A 13,432-nucleotide genomic window follows, 5' to 3' on the forward strand; every position below is an offset into this window, starting at 1 on the left:
GTATTAAGTATCTGTAGCAATCAAGGATATGAAACATGGGAAGGTCATTCATATCAAACACACCAGAACATATATCTGCCTTTTTTTTTTTTCAATCAAAACCTTTTAAACCAAAAATAACCATATGTATAAAGCTTTTCACAAGTGCTACATAAATGATAATTTCACTACTTTCATTGAATTTTGATGTTTCATTCACTTTTATAGCATTTTTCAAAAATTATACATAGGACATTGAAAGAGAAGTGATGAAAACCCCCAGAAAAGATTCAAAAGGCACAACAAGAAAGCCACAAAAAGGTATAAAAAGACCAAAACGTAGAAAAAGGTTTAACAAATACATCCTAATGTGTTCTCCCTTCCCTAGGAACATAGCAAAATATGTCAGTGAAACTAAGTTTAGTGTCATTCATTCAGTCATGTACTATCTCCTGTCAAATTCCAGTTTTTCTGACTCCAGCCTTGTTATTTTTTATTAAAAGCCTCATATAATCGAGCTCCAGGGTTTTTTATATAGGGCCCTCACATTGTCTGCTCCAACATTATTATTTTTTCTGTCATTCAGAGATGGTTTATTTGTATTCTGTGTTTTCACAGTTCATTATGAGTCAAACAGTTTCCGAAGGAGAAAAGAAAAAAGATAAAGGATGAATGTAGCAATAGTATTTGTTTCCACACGGACCTGTTTTCAGTGTGACACCGTCAGTGAGAATGAGACATGAGATTGTATGTGAGACACGTGCGAGTACGTTAATAACACATAGTAGTTTTGTAGTCCCCTGTATGAGAACAGGATCAAAATAAAACACAGCGGAAGGAGTTACAATCGCGTTGGTTTGTGTTAGCTGTTCTTGGATCCTTTACGTTGCCAAGTTCGACTGTTCCCTGCTGACCAGAGCTCCAGCGACGAGTGAAAACATGGGAAGATTTAACGCTAAAGTGAAGTAATCTAAATTGGTGTCGTTTACCGGCAAGCTAGAGTGAAGAGAAACCGCTGTGTTGCTCTCAAAAACGACAGATACTGTGTCGCCATTTGCCTGGACAAGGACGTTGTTTGGCTAGCCCATTTGTTTTGATACTTAATTGGCCGGTTTTTTTTCTTGTGGACTGAGCCTGGACGGACAATACGTGAACAGAGTATTTTTCTTATTGTTTGGACTGAATCCATTTTAGTTAAAAAAATTTTTTGGGTGAGAGTACACTGATCTGTGACATTTAGTGTACTGTAGTTTACTCTTTGTGACTGCTGTTAATGTCATTCAAGTCAATGTTACCATAGCTTGGGTTAATGCAGCGATCCAATATAAGTTATTTTCAATATTTTGAAGCGGTGAATAAAAGGGTTAAATGAAAATGTATTTTGATCAATAGAATAAATCATATATGAGCGCTCAGGTTTATACAGGGATATACAGGGTAAGGTGCACACATAGACCCTTACGCTTGTGTTATATTCTTTCGGTCATCACTGTGACTTTTCCAAATCTTAAAGCCTAAACTATTATATGATTTTCCTGAAGGCAGAATAGGCTTGAGACTAGTTGATCTGGGGGTTATGGACCCAGCTCTTTTGATCTCCAGCCTTTCAGGGAAGAGTTAGTTACCCCTACTAAACAGACGTAGGTTCCGTCTGCTACAATTACATCACACTAGGTGAGCATGGCTGATATTTCTGTTTAAATAGAAGAGGACATTTCAAGCACTGCACAGTTCTGCTCATGTAGTGATCTTGACCTTCTGACCTGAACTTCTACCTGTTTACCTGAAGAACCATTCACTATGCTACTTTCACTATGACTGATGAATCTAAGAGGTGAGACTGATGTTATTACAGCAAAATTGTCTCATGTTATGGATGTTTCCTTCTGCATTTTGAGCTTATGAGTTTCTTATTTTACTGTTATGAATGTATATTTTTTAGGGCTGTGAAATGATAAAACATGTTAATCAAATTAATCACAGGTTTCTGTGGATTAATCATGATTAATTACATATTACCGATTTTCTGAATTTGTCATTAGTGTGCGTCTTTGAGTTTGTGGTACCTTGTGGCTCGAATCACCCGTTGCCACTCGCAAAACTTTGGTGAACCCCTCGTCCTCAACAATATAAATCGGTCTTCAGTTTTTTCAATACATTTGGCAACTGTGCAAGTCACCTTGTCACAGGCAGACTTAGTGAGGGCCCTATGATGTTCAGTGAGGGTGGTTTGGCGCATTCTACTTAAACTCCCCTCGCCGACCAACGCATGCTTCGCGTTGAGGTGGTATAGGTTACTTTAGGCTGGTATTGCTTCCGTGAAACAATAACATTCAGTAATTTAGCATTCCGTCATTTAGCAGACACTCTTATCCAGAGCGATAACGTCTTCCTGCAGAGTGTACATATCACTTCGGTTTTATTGGATGATCCATCATAGTTTTTTGCACAAACTTCTCATCCTTAGTTGCATATAGGATGGAATTGTGGGTATATTACATTAAATGCGAACAAAAATTACGAATTAATCCTGTAATGTAATTATACGCGTTAACGCGTTATTTTTCACAGCCCTAATTTTCTTTTTTAATGTGTTTTTTTGTACCTTTTTTGTGTTTATCTTGAAGGTCTTTTAATCGCAGACTAGTGTACTGTCTGCTGTGCCAAAAGCCACAGAACAGGTTGTCGCAACACCTTGCCAGGGTCTGTATGAAAAACAGCACACCACAAGAAAGAGTGTGTGAGGTGCAGAAGGCCAGGGATTCCACCAATAATTGGACCCAGAGCAGGAATTGGGATTACAACCGTATCTGTGAGATGCTGCCCCACCTGGAATGTCGTTCAGCCCTGGTGAAGGAGCTTCTTGGGAGGGAGTACTTCATCATAAACATGCCCCCTGAGACCATGGCCGTAGACTCTGCAGGTGACGGCACCTCAGCAACTGCCACAAGGTGTGTTAGCACCTCAGCAACTGCCACAAGGTGTGTTAGCACCTCAGCAACTGCCACAAGGTGTGTTAGCACCTCAGCAACTGCCACAAGGTGTGTTAGCACTTTTCCCCCCACTTCACCACAATGGACTGATGACAGCGACTTGTCCTCTTCTGATCTGGATGAGAGGACAGGAGACCCTTCCTGGCAAAGGTACATATCATACATTGCATACATGTGTAACGGGTATGTAACAGACGTGGTCTTTTGCAAGCTCTCTCAGAAGTATCTGGCCAATGTTCACTCCCACGGGGAGTCAAACCTGCCACCTCTCCACTTCCAACCGCAACCTCGTCCAGCTACGCCAAGGAAAAGCGAACTCTTTGTTGACGCGGGTGGCTTGTTACATTAGCCTGGTCCTAACCAGACTCTCGTACATTTCATTTGTACAGAGAGTCTGGCCTCGCTCCATTGACATGCGTTGACTTCCTTGTAGGCGGGTACTCTGTTGAAGTTTAAAACTATTGCATCTGCCCAGAGCCACTCTGATCTGCCATAACCAATCGCTAGCGTTCACCTTAGCCAATTCCTTCACCACTACTGTAACAGAGCTAGCTGCCGTAGCTGGAAAATCAAACTGTTCCCGAACTCCGTGGGGAGGAAGGCCACAACATCATGGCCACCAACAAAACTCGGCAAAACGTGTTCTTGCTCCGGCTTTAGTTTATAGATATTCGGCAGTGTTGCCACAACGGACCGAATGGCTTCGCTCGCATCTTTCTCCGCCGCCATTATGGAACTACAACACAAACTAGCGCACAACATCAACGTCATAGTTCTCAGCCACTCTCTCTGTTCACTGATTGGCCTGTTAAAAATTAACCTGCTAAATCGGACTTGCGTACTGAACGGCCAGACCGAGTACAGAAGCAAAATCAAAATTGAGCGGAAGTACGTAGGATGGCAGAGCCAGGCTACTGTTGCATACCTGAGGAGCGAGTTTCACGGTTCTAACTCCGTTACACATGTTATGTTGAAGTAAAATTTATGATGTGTATTACAACTTTTTTTCAATTCTATCATTATTTAATTTTTCCCCTCTTCTTTTTTCCCCAGTGTGCGTGGGAATATGCTAAAGGCGGGTCTATATTCAAAGTTTCCTGATGATGCCAGTCTCATTTCGGATTTCAAAAGATACCTCACTTACAGTCTCAGCATTGCCAACTGTCAACAGGAGGTAAGAGCTCTTTCCACATACATTTTCAGCCAGAACACCACATTTCAACAATGTCTACTTTCTTCTTATGATGTTAATGCTAACATTTATTTCTCATCGTCTCTCTCAAAGGTTGACAACGTGTCACGCTTCCTGCGCTATTTGCAGCCCAGGGGGGATGAGCCAAGTCTGGACTTCCTCAAGAAGAGCAAAGAGACACGGGATTTCTTGACAAAACTACGACTGGCAGACATGAGCGCATCCTCCATTCTGAACTACATCCAGAGCATGATTCGGTTCGTAGTCTTTCTGAAGATAAAGCTGGATCCAGGAAAGGAAGGCGCTGAGCTCCCCTCCATGTGCCAAGCGTACAAGGAGCTGCTGCAGACACTGAAGAAGCCAGTTGCCAAGGCTCGTTTACATGAAGTGGTCACCATAAAGTAAGTACTATTCATTCACTATTATCTTATTACCACTAAAGTCTTTGTTGTTTACTACTGCAATCCTGAGTGTGGTGTGTTTAATAACCTGTCTGTTGTTTTCTCTATTTTCTTGTTTAATTTAGAAACAATCGATTAACCGATGGCATGCGCAGTGTTGCAGAGTGCCAGGAAATTTTGAACGTTGCAAAGGAAGACTTCCTTAACATCTTCAAGAAGTTAATGGATGAATCCAATGTCTTTGACAGTGAAAAGACGACATTCCGCTATTACTGTGAAGCGGTCATGGTGTTTCGTCACTTTCAGCTCCCAGGAGCTGTGGAGGGCATGACTGTAAGTGCATCTAGTTTAACAGCTTGAAGGAGTTTGTCCCCTGAATACGCTGTAATGATTATTAAGAAATACTTTTAAATATGTTCAATGTGTTCCAGGTGAAAGAGTGGAAGAGTAGAAAGCATGTTGGTGGAAGGGCTGTGATTTGTATCCGGCAGCACAGAACAAAAACACAACAGATCGTTACACTTGCCTTGTCACTGGAGGAGGAAGCTGTAAGTTCTTTAGCTGCCAAATATGTTTTACCACTGTTTGAGTATGATACAAACAATATATTACTCACAATGTTTTGCAGTCAAGTAATTGTCTTTCTTGTTCCCACAGTGGTTACAGGCGTACTACGATAACATTCGCCCTGGATACCTCAAGGATAGTTGCCACAAGTTTTTCATTTCATCCAATGGCAAACCTCTTCACAGGGTCACAAACGACGTCGCTCGACTCCATGAAATGTATGTTCCTACCTACATCCATGTGCTGATGAGTAAATGTTACCACTTTCTTGTATTTCACCGTTTTCAAACATCACAATTAACGTTTTATGTCAAATGTTCTTGCTGCAGCTACAATCTCCAACCTGTCAGTAGTATTGAGGTCCGAAGGGCTGCCGAGACACAAGCATCAGCAAAATTTATGGAGAACCAAAAGGTATGGAACGCCGTTTGATTCAAAATGTAATATATTAATGGGTAAATACATAAATAAATATGGCTATAAACTGTGAAAAAAGAGTTGGCAATAAATATATAGATATAGCATCATATAAAAAAATTATACTACTTATTATAATACTTAGCCCTTCTAACGTTGTAAACAGTAACGGACGAGGCGCAGGTTCACAGAGTGAGTGAAGCAACATAGGCGTGAAAGCTCGCCTCGGGGGATGGGGATTGTGGTTGGCCCCACAAAAAAAAAAAGAAAATCTCATTCCAAGGTTTCTGGAAATGTTGGCAGCCCTGTTTAAGCGTATTGTGTTTATATAGTCTGGATTAAGTTACCCACGTATTCCTTTGTAATATAGTGTCATAAGGGGCTGTGATGTCTTTGTTAATATGGCTATTGCCTCGAGAAACTCAAATACAGTGAGGAAAATAAGTATTTGAACACCCTGCTATTTTGCAAGTTCTCCCACTTAGAAATCATGGAGGGGTCTGAAATTGTCATCGTAGGTGCATGTCCACTGTGAGAGACATAATATTTTTTTATTTTTTTTATCCAAAAATCACAATGTATGATTTTTTAAAAACTATTTACAGCTAGATCAGCTAGAATTCTGACCCTCAAAAGACCTGTTAGTCTGCCTTTAAAATGTCCACCTCCACTACATTTATTATCCTAAATTAGATGCACCAGTTTGAGGTCTTTAGCTGCATAAAGCCACCTGTCCACCCCATACAATCAGTAAGAATCCAACTACTAACATGGCCAAGACCAAAGAGCTGTCCAAAGACACTAGAGACAAAATTGTACACCTCCACAAGGCTGGAAAGGGCTACGGGGAAATTGCCAAGCAGCTTGGTGAAAAAAGGTCCACTGTTGGAGCAATCATTAGAAAATGGAAGAAGCTAAACATGACTGTCAATCTCCCATGGACTGGGGATCCATGCAAGATCTCACCTCGTGGGGTCTCAATGATCCTAAGGAAGGTGAGAAATCAGCCCAGAACTACACGGGAGGAGCTGGTCAATGACCTGAAAAGAGCTGGGACCAGTTTCCAAGGTTACTGTTGGTAATACACTGAGACGTCATGGCTTGAAATCATGCATGGCACAGAAGGTTCCCCTGCTTAAACCAGCACATATCCAGGCATGTCTTAAGTTTGCCAATGACCATTTGGATGATCCAGAGGAGTCATGGGAGAAAGTCATGTGGTCAGATGAAACCAAAATAGAACTTTGGTGAGATGAGTCGAGGCTGGGTCTTCCAACATGACAATGGCCCGAAGCACACAGCCAGGATAACCAAGGAGTGGCTCCGTAAGAAGCATATCAAGGTTCTGGCGTGGCCTAGCCAGTCTCCAGACCTAACCCCAAATAGAGAATCTTTGGATGGAGCTCAAACTCTGTTTTTCAGCGACAGGCCGGAAACCTGACTGATCTAGAGAAGATCTGTGTAGAAGAGTGGGCCAAAATCCCTCCTGCAGTGTGTGCAAACCTGGTGAAAAACTACAGGAAACGTTTGACCTCTGTAATTGCAAACAAAGGCTACTGTACCAAATATTAACATTGACTTTCTCAGGTGTTCAAATACTTATTTGCAGCTGTATCATACAAATAAATAGTTAAAAAATCATGCATTGTGATTTCTGTTTTTTTTTTTTTTTTTGATTATGTCTCTCACAGTGGACATGCACCTACGATGACAATTTCAGACCCCTCCATGATTTCTAAGTGGGAGAACTTGCAAAATAGCAGGGTGTTCAAATACTTATTTTCCTCACTGTATGTGACAGGTACACTTTGGTATTGTCTACATTGTGCCCAGGGTAACCAGTTATTTTAGATCAAACCAAACCAAATAATAATAAAATGACGTGACAGGCCACATTTGGGAGCTTAAATGGTGTTTTTAAAAAGTCTGCATTGACCAACCTGCATGTCTCACAATGCATTTCGATGATACGGCAAAGTGACGACATACGGCCTCTAGATATCAGTGTTCAATGCAAGGTTCCATTTTTAACTGTGGGTGAAGGCAAGCATGGTTTGAATGACAACACTCCAATGCAGCCGGTTATGCAAACGTACCCCATGCACATTTTCAGCCAAGGTCCTTTGGCATTCAACCCAAGTTTGTATCGCTCTCGAACTTGGTTAGAGTACTCAGCCAAGCTAGATGCATGTTTCTGCTTCCCCTGTCGACAATTTGGAGCCAGGAATGATAGACATCACCTTCACTAGACAAGGTTTATTTTACATAAAGCTCAAAAAGCTATTTTGCAGTCTCTAGTGAAGGGCAAAAAAAATCACTTGCATGCTAGCAATAACTGTGGAAGTCCCTATCTAGCATCACATTAAACACAGAATACGTCCTAGGTTTGGGATAATCCCTGAATGTTTACAATACCTGGCTCCGCGCCTGATTAACACTCAGATTGATAAACGGATTGATTGTATCAATATAAAAATAATACGGTCCCTTTCCATAATTATGATACCCCCCAGAAATGTGCACTGCACCCCCAGTCAAAGCAGACTGTATCCGGCCCTGGATGAAAGGCAGTTTCAAGAGAGATTGGAAAGCGAATAAATGTTTGTGCTTCAAGGAGAAAAAACGTTATGCATTTTGTGTTAAATGAGGCGATGTCGGTCCTTAAAGAGTACAATGTCCGTTGGCATTTTGACCCCAAACACAGAGATAAATATTCCTCATCTGTAACGGGTGTAAGAGACCTGAGGCCCGTTCTCCGTACGTCACTAATACAGTTAGCTGGATTTGATTGTTGACGATTTGTCATTATCTTGGATCGCTCGGTTCTTTGAAGCTCATCCTGGACTTGCTGTCATAGCAACAGGTCCGTAAGCTTAAACCTGCTCGGGAGCAGGTTTATTGTATGTAAACACGATTAGATTGAGGCTTTATAAGCAGAGGTGATACAGGAAGTCTCACAGCCATGTCTTGCCCGTTTTCACTACAGGAACCTGTTGCGGAAGGTGCAAGAATAATTAGCAGAATTTAACATAAAACGGAATTAATTGCTCATTGGATGATAGATAACCTAGATCCTTAAGCTCAGCGCGATATGCTACTAGCCTATACTTTGAGAGAAAGTCTATCGTTTTTTTGTTGTTGTAGGGGTGTCATTTACATCATAAATTTGTTGAAACCACATTATATGACATTAAAGATGATAAACAAATTATGAAGAAAAAAAAAATACTACTGTACATTTAATTTGGTCTGCTACTTTTTGCCAGCCCTCTTTATTGGATTTTGCAGACTTTTAGGTGTTCCCTGGCGTTCTGATTAAATCTTCTAATTTGGAGTAACATTCGAGCAAGCTGTTGGCTCTGTTGCGGAAAAAACAGGGTCCTCTATTTGGCCACGGTGAGCAGCCATAGACTTGTGAGCAGCCAATAGCAGCGTTGCTGATCAATGTTTCTACTATTGATACATACCCGCTTTTAGACCAACGCATAACTCAATCCAGCTATAGTAATTATAAACAACATGGGTGTTCAAAGAACCGAATTAGCCAGATCATGATTAGCAAGATGATGTTGTCTTGGATGTGTCATTTGATCTTGGATGTAATAAGCGACTTAAGGGGGACGGGCCCCTGGTCTTGGTCCGCCAGGGCCGCCGTTCGCTGCCATTGGGAGTCGAACCTGCCACCTCTGGACTGCCAAGCGCAACCACTACCAACTACGCCAAAGAAAAGCTAGCTCTTCGTTGACACGGGTGCCTTATTACATACCTGAGGAGTGAGATGATATGTAACCAGGGCAACCATAATGCTGATGTGGCCCTCGGTGAAAATGAGTTTAGCACCCCTGATCTAATCTGGGAGCAAGATTAGCATGCATTGACGAGCAGTGGATTAACGATAATACTTTTTTATGTTTTTGCTCTAATGAGACTTCAATGGTCATCAATGTCTACGTTCTGTTCATTTTGAAATGAGTCCATGTATTTATTTATGTAAATTGATTCAGGTATATATCTATATGATGCTATATTTATATATTTATTGACATTTTTTTTTTTTCCCCACTGTTTATTTCCTAATCATATTTATTTATGCATTTACTTGCCTCTTTATTTACTATGGAATCACACATTCCATGAAAAGGAGGGTGTGGCACATCACATGGCCCATAACAGTTTTCTGGCCAACCAGCATTATCAAATGCAATTGCCAAAGGTTATATTGGCCAGAGCTCTAATGCTGGAATCCTTGATTGAGTAAGAATCTTCATTTTACACAAAACAACACATTCATTAAATCTCACAATTGTGGACCAAGTTGTCATCATTTGTACTTTTTTAATCTTATTTTCCTTTAAAGCACTACAGAAACCTGCCCTCCACCAAGTAAGGACGACCAGCCTTCTGAGCCGACAGAAAATGACTTTTCTACCTTCATCACCACATTCCAAGTTTCCACAGAAGGCCAGCCACCAGGCAAAAGGAAGAGGGTCGCTGCAGGGTTCCCAGAATCCTCCCAGTATCTCCAGAGAAAGGAACATCTGCTGTGTAAGTACTCCAATCCATAATCCATAACATTGATTACCAAATCAATACATTACTTACACATGGCAATTTATTTAGTGTGATAAATGACTAACATGACTGAGGTTATTTAATTATTTTTTTCAGCAAAATACATCCATCAGAAACCATCAGCCAGGAAATTGGATAGGCAGATCAAGAAGCAGGGGTGGACAGCCAACCATCCAACTCCAGAAGAGATCCGACAGGCGTGGAAACCAGCCTCCAAACTGTCCATTGAGGGTGATGCTCACACCTACAAGAAAACAATTCAGCAGAATTGGAAAGGCCTGGTCATCCAAGACTTTGGTGGAGAGAAAGGGCTAAGTAAGAAAACCTTTCATTTTTCTTGTAATGGGAAAAATATGACCACTTAAAATCATTATATCACGTTGGGTTCCTCCCATAAGAAAAACATTGAAATATTTGCCAACATGTAATGTCTATTTCAGGGTTTTTCCTGGGTCAAAATGGGTCTTCGGTGCTCAAAAAAAAAAAAAAAAAAAAAAAAAAAAAAAAAAATATATATATATATATATATATATATTCTTTTTGTTCTAATCAATTTATTTATTCCCAGGTGTTTTACATCCCCCCCCACACACACACACACACACATATATGTTCGTCCTATTTCCCCTAAAGCAATAAAGTTAGGCTACTTAGACACCTTACACTCATAAAGTATGCTCTATATGGCTTAAATGCCATAAATGGCATAAATACCAAAACGTACATTTTTTATGTCAAACTTTTGTTTTTCGACTAAAGGTTTTTTTTCTTCGAATTAACAAAACATTTGGCCCTGATTTAACTCCATACAATGGAGGCCGCGTTGGAAATCGTGAATAAAACTTTTGTCAGCATTTTGAGTGGAAATTTCATTTGCATTTGTACAGGTGTATTCGTGCACGTCGGGCTGGCCCTCGCAGCGGAACGACAGTTTGGTGGTCACTTTGTCCATTCGCGCACCTCACAGTTGCGTATTGATCAGACAAGAAGACACGCTTATCAATTTGATTACTATTGCTCAAAACAGAACGAGGGTTTGGCTGTAGCCTACTTGAAACATACTATTGAGAACATATTCGCTGACATGTATTGCACGCTTGATTTAAAAAAAAAAATTGTACAGCCTGCTTTCTGATGGCGGCAGAAATGTTGCCATAGAGGAAACACTGCACTATATATTATCATTCCAGGTTAAGAACACCAATGGAGGCTGCGTTTGAAATCGTAAATCAAACGTTTGCCAGGATTTTGAGTGAAAATTTAATTTGCATTTGTACAGGTATACGTGCACGTCGGGCTGGACCTCGCAGCGGAACGACAGTTTAGTGGCCACTGTTGATTCTCACCTCACAGTTGCGTACTGATCAGACAAGAAGACACGCTTATCAACTCAATTACTATATGAAAACAGAACGAGGGTTCGGCTGTAGCCTACTTGAAACATAATCTGTTGAGAACATATTCGCTGACATGCATTGCACGCGATTTGTCATTGGCGCTCTGGAAAACAGCTTTGGCGCGCGCCAACATTTTCTCTATGCAAGAAAAATCCTGCTATTTGGTTCTTTTCATCTAATTCAAAATCTCATGTTCTCTTTATTACAGGAGTGGTTACAACTAAGCCTTTTGCTGAAGGTGCAATTGTCTGTGATTACCATGGAATCATCACCACAGCTGCTGAGGGGAGAGAAATGATGAGCCACAACTCAGAAGAAGACATGCGTGGCCTGTTTTTCTTCAGAGCTGGGAAGACGGAACTCTGCATTGATGGCCACAGTCCATGTGAGTGTCACGGAGCAGACACTTTTGGCAGAAGGATCAAGCATTCTTCAAAAAAGAGCAACCTGAAGCCACTTCACTGCGTCTTCAACACAGGAGAAGGTGAAAAGCAAGCCATCCTCTTTAAGGCTGTGAAGGACATTGACACAAACACTGAACTTTCTTTTGACCACGGTGCCAAGAGGAAGTTCTTCAGAGGAGAGGGCCTGGACCTGAAATGGCTGGATGAGTAGAATACTCATGTGGATGAGAGGACTTAACATCTTGTTGTAACAACATCAACAGGCCCAGTGTGTATCCCAGTACTGGGGTACCTGCTTGGACTAACAATACATGTACACTTATGTAAATGATTTGTTTACTCTTACAAATTAGTTTAAGAAAGAAATATATGTTCTGCATATATCCTTTTGGCAAATTCAATTTAAAAGGTCACTTGTACAGTTTTGATAATAGTTGGCCTGATTTTGTTTTCTTTTTTTTTGGTATGATATTGTGAATAAATCCTTTTGAAAAAAACTCTTTTAAATGTTAAACTCTTTTTAAGTATGTGAGTAGGTGAAATTACAACGGAGGCCTTCGTCCCTCCCTTCAGAACCCCGTTCACCCATCTCTTAGCACCAACTGACCCATGCTCAGCTGCTGTTCACAAGGAACCCTTCTCCACTTTGGCCTTAAGTTAGTTGTTTGAATATTTGTGACGTAGGCTGGCTCCTCAAAATCACTCAGAGTTCAATTTGGCTTCAACTGGCCTCAGAGTACCTCCTACTGGGCCTACTGGTGACGTATATTTGCTACTACCCGGTTCCACCCGGACCTGTGCCCTAGGCTTCCGTGCTCACCGCGGCGGCACTCCTACTCGCGTCAGCAGTTACAGTTTGTACACCAATACGTTTATTTTGGATACAGTTGCAGGACATTCTGCGTGAGACTCATGCAGGTCAACCATTTCTCACGCAACACCTTGCATTCCTCAAGCATTTCCAAAATAATTCTCACACTGAGAAGGGATGTCCCGCTATGTACAATTACATGTGATGTATATGAAAAGTAGAGATATGTATTAGTAAAACCACGTAATACTGCAGAGAGAAGTTAACTACAGGCCCCAGAGGGAGTGCTTGTAGTGTTTCTCTAAATCATGAAAGGAGCCAGCCTACGTCACAAATATACGTCACCACCTAGGCCCAGTAGGAGTTATTCTGAGGCCAGTTGTAGCCAAATTAAACTCTGAGTGAATTTGAGGAAAGAAGGCCAGGACAAACCAAGGTGTAGTTGGTAAACCCGAATAAAGTTCTGGAATGGAAATCCCCGAACTATGCAACATCAGCATAACGTAAATGTACGTTTAATTTCTAGAATAAGATTAAATGGGAAACCAAGGGCATATCATTTCACGATCAACAATATAACCAATGGTGATTTCAGGAAAGTGTGATAGGTTTGTCATAGAATGGGGGTTGGAACATGTAAGTGAATAAAAGACAGAACTTTGGAAGAGATGATTTGTAGTTTTGTCCTGTTGCTTTGAT

The 13,432-nt window shown here is 41.0% G+C and overlaps 1 protein-coding gene across 1 annotated transcript; it reads left to right on the forward strand.

Annotated features, from left to right (window-relative positions):
• The first annotated feature begins 557 nt into the window (after positions 1 to 557).
• On the forward strand, positions 558 to 12,646 carry LOC146267778 (uncharacterized). Its single transcript, XM_084709467.1, has 12 exons — positions 558 to 1,813; positions 2,607 to 3,122; positions 4,026 to 4,146; positions 4,258 to 4,565; positions 4,691 to 4,898; positions 4,997 to 5,113; positions 5,223 to 5,350; positions 5,462 to 5,546; positions 9,691 to 9,803; positions 9,907 to 10,094; positions 10,218 to 10,436; positions 11,727 to 12,646. The coding sequence occupies exons 1-12, from the start codon at positions 1,794 to 1,796 to the stop codon at positions 12,131 to 12,133; spliced, it is 2,430 nt and encodes an 809-aa protein (XP_084565593.1). The 5' UTR covers positions 558 to 1,793; the 3' UTR covers positions 12,134 to 12,646.
• Positions 12,647 to 13,432: the final 786 nt, after the last annotated feature.

This window comes from Hypomesus nipponensis, chromosome 11 (assembly GCF_054491055.1).
Source record: "Hypomesus nipponensis isolate SF chromosome 11, ASM5449105v1, whole genome shotgun sequence".
NCBI lineage: Eukaryota > Metazoa > Chordata > Actinopteri > Osmeriformes > Osmeridae > Hypomesus > Hypomesus nipponensis.